Source organism: Muntiacus reevesi, chromosome 11 (genome assembly GCF_963930625.1).
Source record: "Muntiacus reevesi chromosome 11, mMunRee1.1, whole genome shotgun sequence".
Taxonomy (NCBI): Eukaryota; Metazoa; Chordata; class Mammalia; order Artiodactyla; family Cervidae; genus Muntiacus; species Muntiacus reevesi.
The window spans coordinates 10,897,373-10,914,212 of record NC_089259.1 but is presented as its reverse complement, the minus strand read 5'-3'; the positions used below and the strand labels follow the sequence as shown (position 1 = coordinate 10,914,212).

The following is a 16,840-nucleotide window of genomic DNA, read 5'->3' as shown; positions in this document are numbered from 1 at the left end:
ATTTTTATCAATTTCAGACAGCTATTAACTTCTGTTGATTTAAGAAATCAACTGATATGGGTCTTGTTTTAATTTATGGTAAGCATGTTTTCAAGAGTCACATCATCCTTTTCTAGGAAGCTGGAACGTTTTGATTATCAGGAATTGTAGACTGCAAACTTCTGTCAGATCAAGGATTCAGCAACTCCATTCCTTGGTATTTAGTAAATTTTAGGGACTATTTTCAGGTCACCTTTAGTAATTGGCCTAAGTAGAATGAATGGTGTCTGCAAAAATAGGGGGAAAATATTCTCATTAATTTTTTTGCCTTTATTTTTGTAACACTGAATGAGTTTTAGTTCTAATTAAGATGGACATGTCCAGATATCCAACATTAATACTAAAATAAAAAGTAAATTATATGTTTTTCTGGTCATTTTATAGCGCTTTGAACTCGAGGATTCAAGAAGGTCTGTGCGTCCTGAGGAGATTGTGAGTGTGGAAAGGACGACTGAAAACAATGTCTTCCAAGCTTCTGTGACCATCCGGATTGCAGAAAAAGAGGTGACCATCAAGGTAATGAGTGAATCAAGGTTTGTACTTTCTAAGGTTGCCTGTGTTAACCATACAGGTTCTGGTTAGTACTAGGCATTTTTTTTTAACCTAAGTTGAATTTATAATCTGTTCATAAGTCTTTGGTTCCATAGTGTCACACATATATGTCTGTATCTGTGTATTTATGTATCCAGTCGTGTATATTTGTAAACTGGAAAAGTTCAGGAGAAAAATAGGGATAGCTTTTCATCAAAAACAAGTCAGCCTCTGGGAAATAAAATACAGTGTTTATTAATGAAAGCATTTTGTGTTTCAAGTCCTTGATAAGAAATAGTTTGAAAATATGTTTCCAAACTTATTTTAGCAACTAAAGATTTAGCAGCTAAGGATTGAGACCCCAAGGACTGTAGCCCACACGACTCCTCTGTCCCTGGAATTCTCTAGGCAAGAATACTGGAGTGGGTTGCCATGCCCTTCTCCAGGGGATCTCCCTGACCCAGGGATCGAACCTGGGTCTCCTGCATTGCAAATGGATTCTTTACTGTCTTAGGTACCAGGGAGGCCCAGAACTAAGGATTACCCAAAAATAAAATATCTGTCAGCTACAGGAAGCGGCTGAAAGAAGAGCTATTGTAGGTGAACAATTTTTAGAGGAGGGAATGGTATTTGGTCACAGAGCTCCATCTGCTTTCTCTGCCTGCTTTTTTCTAACCCTTTCTTTGAGGGTCCTGAGAATCCCAAGAGTTGATAGGAAACTGACACTAGAATACACAGCTTAAAAATTACTGACTTAATTAAATTGTAAGTGAATGTAGGAAAGCGTAAATGCTTGCCTTCTTATGTTAGGACAGAGCAAATTTTCATGATAGACTTTTTTGTTTGTTTTAATGTAATATTAATAATATTGGGTTGGCCAAAAAGTTTGTCCAGGTTTTTCCATAAGATGGTGCAGAAAAACCTCGGCAAATTTTTGGCCAACCCAGTACTTATTCATGTAATTGTATTTATTCAGTCATCAAACAAAATAGTGAATATGTCTACCATGAGCTGGGCTCTGTTTTGGAATCTGCTGAGTGCCTGCAGTGCACCAACACTTTAATCAGGAGGAGATAAGAAATAAAAGGCAGTGTGTGTGAAGGATGGGAGGAGGCTTTAAGAGCAGCTGCTTCTGAGTGGTAAACTGAAAATAAAAATGGGAAAAGATTTGTGGATAGTTTAGAAATCAGGAGATCTTTGGTGATTTTGGAGAATCCCAGTTGGCTGATTTTAAATTCTGTCCTTATAACTGAAATTTGAGCAAAAACCTTCATTCTCAAGCAGTGCATTGTTATTATGAGTTATAAATAGCATGAAAATTACTTGATTCTCATGAAAATTACTTGATTCTCATGAAAATGTCTGACAGCATGGGCTTTAATTTTAGAGGGATTATTGACTTGGAAGTTTGATAAAAATGATCATCAGATCTGTGCTTGAGAAAATTACTACTCTACTGAAATATCTAAAACAGTATATAATTGAATTGAGCAGGAAATCAGTTGAAATTTTAAATGGCAGTTGTATGTTTTCATTTACTAATATTTTGAGAAAAATATATGCATATTACATTTACCTCTTTTTAATTACAGGTACCAGCTGGGACTAGGCCATTAAGTCAACCCTGTACATCAGATCGTTTTATACAAACCTTGAGCCATAAACAACTACTGGCTGAAATGATGCAGTCTCACAAGGTTAAGGACATATGTTTAATTGGAGGAAAAGTAAGACTGGCAGCCTTCCTGCAAACTTCTGCTTCCTGACTTAGGGTTGTTTTGACTTATCCCTTAAATGATTGTGTCCATTTGTAGGGTTGTGGAAAAACAGTCATCGCTAAGAGCTTTGCAGATACCTTGGGATACAATATAGAACCTATCATGTTGTATCAGGTAAGCTGTTCATTTTTAGTACTTGGACTATAAATGTATACTTTTGGACCATCAGTAGAATTTATGGATATCCTTCTTTAAGTTGGACCTGTTAATTTTGGAGTTGATAAATAACTGAAACAGCTATCAAACTGGAATGCAATTATAATTATTTGGAATTTTTGAAAGTGTATTCTAGGATATCTGATGTGCCCAAAATACCAGGGTCTGTTTTCCAAAAGAGATCCATTTTACACGCATGTGTACACACAGTACAGTTAACAGTAACTTGGATATACAGTTTTCCCAGCATGATTTGTTGAAAAGACTGTCTTTTTCCCTGTAGTAGGATAGTCTTGGCATTCTTGTAAAAAATCAAGTGACCGTACATGTGCCTGTAAGTTTCTGGCCTCCCTGTTCTACTCCACTGGTTTATATGTCTTTCCTTATGGTGAGGGGGAATACATTTTTTTTGCTTAATTCATGGAAGATGAAATGAATACCTTGCCTTCTTAGAAAATCACTCCTCTTGATGATGGTTAGCTCAATATGAAAATTCATTAGAAATGATCTGAGAATGGCGTTTTATCATAATCTGCCTGCAGTGCAGGGCACCTGAGTGTGATCCCTGCGTTGGCAAGATCCCCTGGAGAAGGGAATGGCAACCCACTCCAGTATTCTTGTCTGGAAAATTCCATGGACAGAGGAAACTGGCAGGCTACAGTCCATGGGATTGCTAAGGGTTGGACACAATTGAGTGAATAACACTTTCAGTTTTCACCAACCTAGTTTCTAGTTTCAAGTGAAAATACTTTTCTACCAAGTAATGGGGAGAAAAAAACCCCTGAATCATCAATATATTTATAAAAAAGTTAAATTTTATTATAAATATTTTATATTCTATTTATAAGTCTAGGATAAATACAGGCATAATTTACCTTCCCAGCTGCCATTGCTTTGACATCAGACAGAGAAGACCTTTTGTGAAGATAATATTTCTTTTCTCTTTGACCCCACCCCCATTTATTAGTAGTATTATTTCTAAAATTGTACACATTATTGTTTTTCTTACATTAAAATAAAAACTCCCATTCTAATGAAAGCTGGAAAGAATTTTTGCCTCATCTATTTATTCCAGACAGTTCTGATTCTGTATCAGATTTTTATAGTCAGTTTATGGTGATTTGTACACTGCCGTGACAGATTATCCTATGAACATATACTTGAACTGTGAAGATTATAGTGACCTCATCCTACTCTCTATTAAAAGAAGAACCAAACAAGGGAATGCGTATCTATTTGTCAATTTAGATCTCTCAACTACACTGAAAAACTACCTAAAGAATCTTGCCGTTGAGAATGTTATTCTTACGAGAGAGAGAATTAGTTTAAGAGGCCGAGAACAGATATTCTTATGTATTTTTGAAGAGTGCCAGTAAGTTCACAAAAGTTTTCTTTTAATTTTTTTAACTTTCCTCTTGAATTTGTTGATTGATAAACAAAGGTAAGAAAATTATGCTATTAAAGTTGATGGCAGACCATTCTATTACCCGATACTCCTCTGAGATATGAAGTCAGTCTTTTCTAGTTCCTGCCATGAAAGAAGGTCATTTAGTCATATCTTATTAATCTTCTATCTGAAAAACAGGGATGATGATATTCAAAAGGCACATAAGACTCCCATAAAAATATTTTGCCCAACCTCAGCATATACACTGTCTACATTGTAGATGGCCTGCAAGGATTGGGGAAACTGGTGCAGAGATAAAGAAACATCATATATTCTGAAAATCCCTTTTCCAATTTTGCTCTTCTGCTCACTAATCTTTAGAGCAATGACTGGGAGAAAAAATTGGTTTTAGAAAGATATGAAGAAGTATAATATTGACAACCTGTTTTGTAGGTGAGTTTGTCTGTCTGTCTCTCCATGTGGCTCCTTTCCATGAACTGAATCAGAGCGTGTATCAGGCCCTATGTTGACACTGGCAGGTTTTGTAAACTTTCACTCAGTTGGTCTCTTGATAGAAACCAAGCCCCTGAGATTAAATATGACTTTCTGCTTTCAGTTTCATGTTTATTAGTAGTGTTCATTGATTTATTTGGAACAGAGGAATTAATTTAATAGAATTCAAGATTAGATTTTGGTTTTATAATAATATAGCCCATATTAATGCAAAATTTTCAGAAGTTTGACCCAACATAGAGAATTTAGTGGGAATAAGTAACTCAGCATCCTTTTTCCTAGAAGATGTAGAGATTTCCCTGTTAATTGTACATGTATAAAGCTACACTTAATCTGTGGGTTTTGCCTTATTTTTAGACTTGACTATTTTTAGAACTGGATTTCATATGAAGAAAAAGAAAAACAGAGCCTTAGCACAGATTTGTGGCAGTACATAAAATAAGTTTTATAATAGGTTATAAAAATCTTAAATCATTTGGCTCAAGTGTTAGGTCAGATTCTTTTAACTGGTTATTCTTTTTTTAGTGTTGAAGCCAGTGATTTCATAGTATTGAAGAAATACAGATTATTATTCTTTTCTTTCACAACCAGATAAGGGCATGCTTCCAGATGTCTTTTCACACCGATATAAACAGCACCAGATCTGTGATCTCTTTTTTTCTGTTTAAGTATTAGTTGGATTAAAAGCCAAGTCAACTCCGATCAAAAATTAAGGTCAAATAAGTTTAAGAGACTTATAATGAACTGGCTAAAATCACTGTCTAAAACATATTGAAGTCTTAGGATCATTTTTGACCCCCCAATTTTTCTTTTCCTTCTAAACTTAAACAAAATCCTTTTCTTCATCTTCAGTCTAATTTATAGTCTCTCTTTCCTGTTTATCCAAATACAGACTAGACATATCTTAACTTTTATTCTCTCTCATTTGTTTTTACTGCCCTATGTCTTGGATTTATTTCCTTGCTTCTTGTCTTTGTCTTGAATTTGCACTTTTTTCATGAAAATTCCAAGACTCTGTATTAATTTAAGTGGTTTATATTGAACCTTGGAGGCTGACTTTCTATATGATTCTGTAGATCATTTTGTTTTCTTGATTTATTTTCTCACAATCTATCATTCTTTCTGTCTCCTGAGTATTTTTTCTTTGTCCCTCAAGAATAACCTTCACAAGGCTAAGAATTTACTTAAACTGAATTCTTCAAATTTATTTTATTATAAAATGTATTTTAAAAATGTATGTCATCATGCAAATTCTACATCCTCTGAATTTTCAAATAGAAATTATAAACTAAGGGTAGTTGTCTTTTCATAGAGCTCTCCCTCAGTTTTTTATAGCCGTGTTTTATTCCATCATGGGTTATACCAGAGTTTACTCAACCTGTCTCCTGTATATGGACAATTGGGCAGTTTCCAGTATTTTGTTAATTACAAACTAAGCTGCCATGAATAACCTTGCACATATGTATTTTTATATTGTTGGAGGTGTATATTCAGGATTAATTCCTAGAAGTGAAATTGTTAGGTCAGTAGGTAAATACATGTGTGGTTTTGTTGTGTGTGTGTGTTAAATCACATCAGTCGTGTCTGACTCTTTACGACCCTGTGGACTGTAGCCTGCCAGGCTCCACTGTCCCTGGGGTTATCCAGGCAAGAATACTGGAGTGGGTTGCCACACGCTTCTCCAGGGGATCTTCCCAACGCAGCTGTCAAACCCATGCCTCTTATGTCTCTTGTGCTGGCAAGCATGTTCTTTACCACTCGCACCAGCTGGAAAGCTGGTGGTTTTATTAGATATTGCCAAATTTTCCTCTGTAAGGATATACCACTTCGCATTCCTACCAACAATGCCAACAGAGAGGGCTGCCAAACTCCTCAGTGTTTGCCAATTTGATAGTTAAAAATGCTATCTAACGAGTAGTTTTAATTTGCATTTTTTTATATTAGGAAAAAAATTGAAAATCTTTCCTATTTTTAAGAGCCATTATTATATGTCCCCTTAGCAAATTATCTGTTCATTTCTTTTGCACATTTTTCTACTAAGTTTTTTATCTTTTTCCCCTTAATTTTTGTGTCTAATATTAGGCATATCTGCTTTTTATTTGTGGTTTATCAGCATATATTTCTCTCTCAGTCTGTGAGTTATACTTTGATTTTATTAATGAATAAGTTAGTTTTGCCTTGTATATTTTAAATGCTTTGTAATTAAATTTATTGATATTTTATTGCATCTAGATTTTGAGTCATGACTAGAAGGATTTTTCCCTATCCCTGGGTTAAGGAGGAATTCACTCATGTCTTTCAGCTTCTAGGCTGACCTCTCTCCAGTTCTTGCACGTAACCCTTCATATTTTAGAAGCAGCAGGATAGCACTGGATATTTCTTTCATACCGCCCTCTCTCTCTCTCTCTGATCACAGCTGGGAAACATCCTCTAACTTTATGGAGTCAGATTATAAAGTTGGGCCCACATGGGTAACCCATAATAATCTCCCCATCTCAAGGTCATTAAGTGAATCATGTCTGCATAGTTCATTTTGCCATGTAAGGTTACATATCCACAGGTTCTGGGGATTAGGACATGGACATCTTTGGGGGGCACTATTCTGCCCATTACACTGACTATAATGGAAGATCACACCACTGAGAACATTGCCACTGGTGGTATTTGAGTTACAAATGTAGTACACCTCTTTCAGTCCATGTAGTTTTTGTTTTTTTTTTTGTCCATATAGTTTTCATATTCATAGTGATTCAGTATGTACTGCAAGCATCCAACTTCATGATACTTTTTTGGTGCAGTAGTGCCCATGTATTTGGTTAAGTGTGCATTACTTTTTAACAGGTTATTTTCCCTGTACTAAAATGTAGGCATTACCCTGAATTTTTATTTGAAATTATGTGTATAGGTATATTATATTACTTGTGGATTTTTTCAAGGCTATAAAGCAAAAAGTACAAAATGTTGTTTATAAAATGGGGATGTTTATAAAATAGAGTGGATCTAACAGGATTGGGAACCCAGCGGGTTAAACCACAGCATACTGCTTGGCATGAGAAAGATACGCAGTTGAATATGCACCGTCTTAGAGGCTTGTTGTTGTTCAGTTGCTTAGTTGTGTCTGACTGACTGCAACTCCACAGACTGCAGCATGCCAGGCTTCCCTGTCCTCCACTATCTCCCAGAGTTTGCTCAAATGCATGTTCATTTAGTTGGTGATGCATTCAGCCATCTTATCCTCTGTCACCCCCTTCTCCTTCTGCCCTCAGTCTTTCCCAGCATCAGGGTCTTGTCCAGTTCAGCTCTTCACCTTAGGTGACCAAAGTATTGACGCTTCAGCTTCAGTATCAATCATTCCAATGAATATTCAGGGTTGATTTCCTTTAGGAACTTGGGAAATTTTAAAATATTTTTAAGTAGAATGATTTTTATTTTTAAGTATGTAAGGGATAGAGGTGATTATTCAAGCATTGTTGTCATTCTCCCCATCAAAAACAGTTTCAGAGCTTCTCCATGTATAATGTTCTCTAATGCAGAATAGCAATAGAATTATTTAGATCAGTTTCTGATTTTTGAGAGCTAATTAATTCTTATACCTTAAGGCAGGAGGCTGTTTTGAGACAAATTCATTTCCATTCTAGAATTAGAATTTTCCATGTGTTTTCTATGTTTTTTAAAAATAAAGTTTTGTGACAATGTAATAATCTCTTTTTGCAACCTCTTTGAAGCGTTTCATTTACTAAAATTTATAATTACTCTAAAATAGGCCAGTAAAGTGGAATTTCCTGACTTTCAAAATTAAGGATGAGAAAGGTTAAGTGCCAGAGTTTATACCTCAAGCACAGCTTATACAACAGGAACTAGCTTATTAATTTTCAAGTCATTGTCTTGCCTACCAGATTGTACATCTTTAAAAACAAAAGTAACAGACCATGAAGCTCACTCTGAGACGGGAGGGCGCTGGGTTGCGACCCTGAGGAGCATCTGTTTTATCTGGAGTGCTTTCCTTCGTTAGGCGGGTTTGCTGTGGAATGGTGCTGTCCTCCTCACATCAGTTTGTTTCTCAGGACGGGTCTGTTTTCTACTTGCTGGCTTTTTAAAAACAGTAGAATGGAGGAGTTACCAAGAATCAGTGGTTGGTTTCAACTAATAGAAGTCCATCTCAAGAGTGTATTATTTTTTTAATCGAAACTTTGTAGAACGTATCTTAGACTCTCACTTTGATGGAGAAATCATTTCAAAAACTGAGTGTAGTGACACTTGTAGTAATTTATGTTAAGTTTGCAACTAGAACTAATTGGAGTGTTTATGTGACAGCATATAACTGCAAAGTTATATATTGAAAAGGCAAGCTATTTGCTTGTTTAACTTGATAACCATTTAAACTTATACGTTCTAAAAATGCAAAGTGTATCTTAAAGTTTAACTGTGCAGTATATGTTAATAAAGGTTCATCTTACTGTACTTGCATACATTTGCCATTTAAAAGGCCATAAGTTTTACATTCACTTTTTTAAAAAAAAAGTATCCAAACATGATATTCAGATCTTTTATAATTTTGAAAGTACGTGCTGAACTCCTTATTTAATTGAAACAGTGTACATTTTAAGTAATGAACAACATCTTTTGTGTTGTCTTAACAAGTTTAGTTATCATGAGGTATTTATTAGATTTATAAAAACACTCTAAGAGGCCTTTGGGCATATGTATAAAAATAAACATTACAGTAAAACCAAATCCATTAGCCCAAGGAAGAAAAGAAAAGTAACCAGAGAATCCTACCAAATAAGGAATTCCAGCTTGAAAGGTATTTCATTTACCATCCTTGGTGATCCCAAAACATAGGATCCATAAACTTGAAGAGGGAAAGAATTTCAAATTTGAGGATTCTCTATGGAATAGCTCCAAACTTAAGGACACAGTGTGATGAAGTCCTAGTACTGTTGGTAAGAACAAATTGTTATGCTTGACAAACAATAGTTTGGAGCTATTCCACCGAGTAAGGAATAAGAGTTAAGAGTAAGGATTTGCTAAAGGTTAGTTAGTAAGAGTAAGGATTTGCTAAAAGTTTGTAGGATTAATGGGCTTCCCTTGTGGCTCAGCTGGTAAAGAATCTGCCTGAATTGAGGGAGACCACGGTTTGATCCCTGGGTTGGGAAGATCCTCTGGAGAAGGGAAAGGCTACCCACTCCAGTATTCTGGCCTGGAGAAGTCCATGGGTCACAAAAAGTCGGACATGACTGAATGACTTTCACTTCAGTAGAATTAATAATGAAGTTAATATTTATATTCTTACGGGAAACATGTCAAGAAAGAAAAGAAGGACTTTGATTTGATTTTGACAATTACAAATTTCTATAAGTACCTTTGTTGTTGTTCAGTTGCTAGGTCATGTCCAACTGTTTGAGACCCCATGGACTGCAGCACACAGGGCTTCCCTGTCCTTCAGTATCTCCTGGAGTTTGCTCAAACTCTTGCCCAATAAGTCAGTGATGATATCTATTCTGCCACTCCCTTCTCCTCCTGCCCTCAATCTTTCCCAGCATCAGGGTCTTTTCCAGTGAGTCAGCTCTTCACCTCAGGTGGCCAAAATATTGAAGCTTCAGCTTTATCATCAGTCCTTTCATTGAATATTCAGGGTTGATTTTAGGACTGACTGGTTTTATTTCCTTGTTGTCCAAGGAACTCTCAAGAGTCTTCTCCAGCACCCCAGTTTGAAAGCATATGTTTTGTAAACATATTTTTATTTTTGGAAACAAAAAGTAAATACATACTTCTCAGCTTTATCATTTAGTTGCCTTTTATGATCCCTAAGTGCTTTGTTTTTCTGTTTTCCCCTTATTAAAAAAACGCCAGTTATTCAGGATCCAACCCACTTTCTGAATATATTGAATTTTATTGCTGGTTTGCAAACCAGTGTTATCGAAGAAACAGCTTTCTGAGGTGTTTCAACTGAAAACCATTTGGCAGAACAAGAGAGACAGTCAAAAAGAACAGAAAGAGAAAGGCGATTTTAACAGAGTTCAACTAGTGCCTCTGGGTACTGAGTTGAGGCAACTTGGGATCTGAGCTGATAAAAGCTGGGAAAATCCTGATTTTATACTCTATTGACTACTGTTGAGAAATTAACAACCTGAAGACAGGCCTCAGCCAGCCCAGCTCCTGGGATGCTTTCTGTTCTTTTCCTGTGGTTCCCTGGAGCTCCCCCAGATTTAGGCAGCTGCTGGCTGCAGCCCCTGTGCTGCTGAGGAGCGGTGCCTAGCATACCCTCATGTAGTGGGGAAGGTGGACAGGGCTGCACTGATGCCTTCAGCAGCATGCTTCCTTAATCTTAGCAAACCTTCTTTGCTGCTTCAAGCAGGAGACTCCACATTTATCCTGAGTGATACTCCCTGAATCTATTAACTCTTCCCTATGTCCCTCATAGTGACAGGTGTTTGCTGTATCTCCTGTGGGGGAGCAATTCAGAGACATCAGTTTTAGTTTGTGAAGATGGTTCCAAAAAGGACACATTAAACCAATCAAAAGAGTTATTTAGTATTTTAACCGTTAAACACTTTTTAGCTTTCTCCCCATCCACCATGTACCCCACACCCAATCTCCAGTCTAACATCATTTGCTTTTTACAAAATCCACTCTAGCTACGGACATCACCAGTAGCTCTAACCTATCCTCCCTGGACTCATGTTTAGAATTTGCTGGAAAATGCATTTGGCATATGAAATTTTACTTTATAGAGTTTTTAAGAACCCATCAATTATGTCGTTTGAACATTAGTAGACACTTATTCCTCTCTCTCACACACAAATTCACTCTTAGATACCATTAATATTCTACAGTCAAAGCAGATTTCACTTATACAATACAGAATTATCAACTATAGTCACCATGTTTTATATTATATCCTGAGATCCTAATTCATCTTACACCTTAAAGTCTGTACTCTTTTACCAACCTCTTCTTATTTCCCTTGACTTCCCTGGTGGCTCAGATGGTAAAGAATCCACCTACAATGCAGGAGACCCTAGTTCAATCCCTGGGTCAGGAAGATCTCCAGGAGTAAGCAAATGGCAGCCCGTTCCAATATTCTTGCCTGGAGAATTCCAAGGACAGAGGAACCTGGCAGGCTAGTCTATTCAGTCACAAAGAGTCAGACACAACTGAGTGACTTTCACTCACTCACTCCCTCTTTCTTATTTCCCTCACCTCTCAGTCCCTGACAACCATTTTCATTTCTATGAGTGTGACTTTTATTTATTTATTTTTAATTTAAGGTTAATTGCTTTACAGTATTGCATTGGTTTCTACCAAACATCAACATGAGGTTCCACTTGTAAATGATACCATAGCAAATACCATAAAGTATTTGGCTTTGTCTTTCTGACTTACCTCACTTAGCGTAACACCCTCAAAGTCTATCCATGTTGTTGCAAATGGGAGAAATTCCGTCTTTTTTATGGCTGAATAATACTTGTGTGTGTGAGAACCATAATTTCTTATCAGTGTTTCGTCAGTGAACACTCCTGGCTATTGTGAATAATGCTGTAATGAACATGGGTGTGCAGATGTCTCAGTATTCTGTTTTTATTTTCTTTGGATATATACCCAGAAGTGGGATTTCTAGATCATATGGTAGCTCTATTTTTGATTTTTTGATGAACCTGCATACTGTTTTCCATAGAGGCTGCAAAAATTTGCATTCCCACCAGGAGTGCACTATGGTTCCCTTTTCTCCACCTCCTCACCAGCATTTGTCATCTCTTGTTGTTTGTTTTTTTGTTTTTGATAATCGCCATTCTTGCAGGTATGAGATGATATCTCATTGTGGTTTTGATTTGTATATCCTTGATGATGAGTAATGATGACACCTTTTCATGTATCTGTTATCTATTTCTATGTCTTCTCTGGAAAAATATGTGATCAATTCCTCTGCCCATTTTTTTTTTTTCCTCTGCCCATTTTTTAATCAGATTTTTTTTTTTGCTATTGAGTTATATGAGTTCTTTATTTACTTTAGATATTAACCTTTATCAGTTATATGATTTGCAAATATCTTTTTCCATTCAGTAGTTTGCCTTTTCATTGTGTTGGTGGTTTCTTGGCTGTGTAGAAACTTTTTCTTTTTAGTCTGATGTTGTCCGACTTGTTTATTTTGACTTTTATTGCTGTTGCTTTTGGTGTCAAGTCCAAAAATTATCACCAAGACCAATGTCAAGGAGCATACCATCTGTATTTTCATCTAGGGGTTTTATGGTTTCAAGTCTTAACATTCAAGTCTTTAATCCATTTTGAAGTAATTTTTATGTATAGTATAAATAGGTTCAGTTTCATTCTTTTGCATGCAGCTATACATTTTTTTTGGATACCATTTATTAACACCATTATTTTAAAAAAATGTTTGACAGTGCTGGGTCTTAGTTGAGACATTCATGATCCTTTAGTTATGGCATGTGGAATCTAGTTCCCTCACCAGGGACCAAACCCAGCCCTCATGCATTGGGAGTGTGGAATCTGAGCCCGTGGGCTACCGGGAAAGTCCCTTGGCACCATTAATGAATATGTATTTTTGGCTCCTGTGTCATGAACTTGTTCACCATGTATGTGTGGGTTTACTTCTGGGCTCTCTGTTCTGTCAATCTCCATGTCAGTTTCTATGGCAATGCCATACAGTTTTGGTTATATAGCTTTGTAGTATACTTTGAAATTAGAAAGTGTGGTGTTTCCAACTTTGTTCTTCTTTCTCAAGATTTATGTAGCTATGTTACAGGGCCTTTGTTGGTTCCATACAGATTTTAGAATTGTTTATTCTATTTCTGTGAAAAATGCCAGCTTTGAATCTGTAGATTTCTTTGGATTGTATGGACATTTTAACTATGTTAATTCTTTTATTCCTTGAGTGCGAACTATCTTTCCACTTATTTCTGTCTTCAGTTTTTTTTCTTCAGTGTGATATAGTTTCCTGTTATGTTAGTCGAACATTTATAGATATTTATTTTTAAGTTTATCTTATTTTTGGTGAGAATATTTAAGTTCTGTTCTCTTTTGTACATGTTAAATGTTTGTAGCTATTTAATTAGAATATGTTACAAGTCATAATCCATCCTTTAAATTATAGTGGAAGTCACCTTTTAAGAATGAAAATCAGGTCATGCCATTTCTCTGCTTAGAATCTGTCAGTGACTTCCCATCATACTTAAAATAAGAACCCCTAGTCTTAGCTTATAAGCCCTCCACCAATGCTTTTCAACCTTAGCTGTCTATTAGAAGCACCCAAGAAACTTCAAAAACTTTTCAGTGTCCAGCCCCCACCTTTAGAGAATATGAAGTAATTGGTTTGAGGTGGGACTCATACGTGTGCATGTTTACAGAAGTTACTCAGTGATTCTGACGGGGAGCCAGGATGGAAAGACACTGCCCCACCTGGTCTGACCCATGCCTGCATCTCCAGCTAGCTTTCCCTGGCTGGACCATCTCCTGGTTGTGTTTATGTTAGCCTCACTGGCTACTTTCAGTCCCTTAAATCCATTTCGCTTCTTTCTGCTTCAGAACTTTTGCACAGGATGTTGCCTCACCCTGGAATACTCTTCCCTTGATCTTCACTTGGCCTTTTATCATTCAGATAGAAACTTGAGTATACTTACTGAAAGCATCTTTGACCATGGAGCTATTTGCTTATCACATTACCCAATGTACATTTCTATGTACTACTGACCAGTATGTGAGATATATATACATACATTTTTTGTATTTTTTTTTTTAATCTCCTCCTTCCCTCTCTCCTTTTTTTCTCAGCCTCTGTTCCTTTTCCTTAGTCTGTTTTGTTCTTTCTCCTTTGAATGTAAGATCCATGTTTATCTTTTTCATTACTGTATCATCAGCACTTGGAACCGTGGCTTATGTGTACTAGGCAATCAGTGTATGAAGGAGTGCATAAATAAATTTTGAAAAATTTGCATTGTTTTTAAAGGGCCAGCTCAAGTCTGACCTCTGTCAAAGTTTTCTTTACCAATTTTTTATTTTTTCCATACGTACTTTTTCTTTAAATTCTAGGACTAGGATTTCTTTTGTCATGCATTATTTTTTGTATTTATTTATTTTTAATTGAATCATTGCTTTACAATATCGTGTTGATTCCTGCTACTGCATCAGCACGAATCAGCCATAGGTATATACATGTCCTGGCCCTCTTGAACCTCCCTCCACCTCCCATCTCACTCCACCCCTCAGGTTGTCACATAGCACCAGGCAATTTCTCACTAGCTACCTGTGTTACACATGGTAATGTACACATGTCAGTCATGTGTGCATGCTAAGTCGCTTCAGTTGTGTCCGACACTTTGTGATCCTGTGGACTGTAGCCCACCAGGCTCCTCTGTCCGTGGGATTCTCCAGGCAAGAATACTAGAGTGGGTTGCCATGCCCTCCTCCAGGGGATCTTCCCCATCAAGGGATTACACCCACATCTCTTATGTCTCCTGCAGTGTCAGGTGAGTTCTTTACCACTAGCACCACCTGGGAAGCCCATGTTTCAGTCATTCAGTTCAGTCAGTTCAGTTGCTCAGTTGTGTCCGACTCTTTGTGACCCCATGGACTGCAGCACACCAGGCCCCCCTGTCCATCACTAACTCCGGGAGCTTACTCAAACTCATGTCCATTGAGTCAGTGATGCCATCCAACCATCTCATCCTGTCATCCCCTTCTTCTCCCGCCTTGAATCTTTCCCAGCATCAGGATCTTTTCCGATGAGTCAGCTCTTTGCATTAGGTGGCCAAAGTATTGGAGCTTCAGCTTCAGCATCAGTCCTTCCAAAGAATATTCAGGACTGATCTCCTTTAGGAAGGACTGGTTGGATCTCCTTGCAGTCCAAGGGACTCTCAAGAGTCTTCTCCAACACCACACTTCAAAAGCATCAATTCTTCGACTCTCAGCTTTCTTCACAGTCCAACTCTCGTATTCATTCATGACCACTGAAAAAGCCATAGCTTTGACTAGACGGACCTTTGTTGGCAAAGTAATGTCTGTGCTTTTTAATATGGTGTCTAGGTGGGTCTAACTTTTCTTCAAAGGAGCAAGCATCTTTTAATTTCATGGCTGCAGTCACCATCTGTAGTGATTTTGGAGCCCCCCAAAATAAAATCTCTCACTGTTTCTATTGTTTCCCCATCTATTTCCCATGAAGTGATGGGACCAGATGCCATGATCTTCGTTTTCTGAATGTTGAGTTTTAAGCCAACTTTTTCACTCTCCTCTTTCACTTTCATCAAGAGTCTCTTTAGTTCTTCTTCACTTTCTGCCATAAGAGTGGTGTCATCTGCATATCTGAGGTTATTGATATTTCTCCCGGCAATCTTGAGTCCAGCTTATGCTTCATCCAGCCCAGCATTTCTCATGATGTACTCTGCTTATAAGTTAAATAAGCAGGGTGACAATATACAGCCTTGACATATTCCTTTTCCTATTTGGAACCAGTCTGTTGCTCCATGTCCAGTTCTAACTGTTGCTCCTGACCTGCATATAGATTTCTCAGGAGGCAGATAAGGTGGTCTGGTATTCCCATTTCTTTAAGAATTTCCCACGGTTTGTTGTGATCCACACAGTGTGATTGTATGATTTAGTGCTGTTATTATACTTTTATTAGTGTCCTGAACTGTTAACCTAGATTTATTATTAGATTTAAATTTTTATGTATTAGGATTTCATTCTTTTGACTGATTCAGATTCAGCTGTTATTTATTAAATACCCACTAGGTGCCAGACATTATCTCATTTAATTCTGAAGATGTTTTTACTCACTGCCCCCATTTATCATAAGTCACAGAATTGGGATAAAACCCAACTTTCCTCATACCTTACCCATCCTTTCAGCTGTGTGCTTTCCATGTTGGCTGACTAGAAGGAATTCGAGTGTTGTTGAGTGAGGCCAAATGCCATTAACTGCTCCATGGGTCTTTCCTGAGTACTGAACAGGTTATTAGCACTTACCGCATCTTTGATTTTATACTTTATTTGTTACTATTTTAAGGCCAATATTCTTTAAACTCGAATAGATTGCTACGTTCCCACTTGTCAAACATTTGTGATAAAGTGCAGCAAAGTTTGCAGTACCATTTGAATAAAATGTGGTTCTTTAGTTTGTGTGTCTTGGGAGTTTGCTCCATGATATCTCTGCGTTTTGCCTTCCTTTTTGAAACTGTCCTTCATCCTGTTTTATATATCTGGTTTTTAGCATTTTTATATATTTGTTTGTGGCTGTGCTGCACGCAGGTTTTCTCTAGTTGTGGCGAGGGGGGGCTACTCCTCACCGTGGTGCACGGGATTCTCATTATAGTGGCTTCTCTTGCTGTGGAGCACGGGCTTATAGCGCAGGCTCAGTAGTTGGCACACGGACTTAGTTTCTGAGGCATGTGGAGTCTTCCCGGACCAGGGGCCACGCCCACGT

The 16,840-nt window shown here is 37.2% G+C and overlaps 1 protein-coding gene across 1 annotated transcript in view; it reads left to right on the top strand.

The window, feature by feature from the left end:
• VWA8 (von Willebrand factor A domain containing 8) overlaps positions 1–16,840 on the top strand; it is a 371,377-nt gene that overhangs the window by 73,808 nt on the left and 280,729 nt on the right. Inside the window, exons 10-12 of the mRNA XM_065901945.1 lie at positions 424–555; positions 2,163–2,297; positions 2,385–2,462. Of these exons, the coding sequence (XP_065758017.1) occupies positions 424–555; positions 2,163–2,297; positions 2,385–2,462 (345 nt within the window). The remainder of the gene's footprint in view (positions 1–423; positions 556–2,162; positions 2,298–2,384; positions 2,463–16,840) is intronic.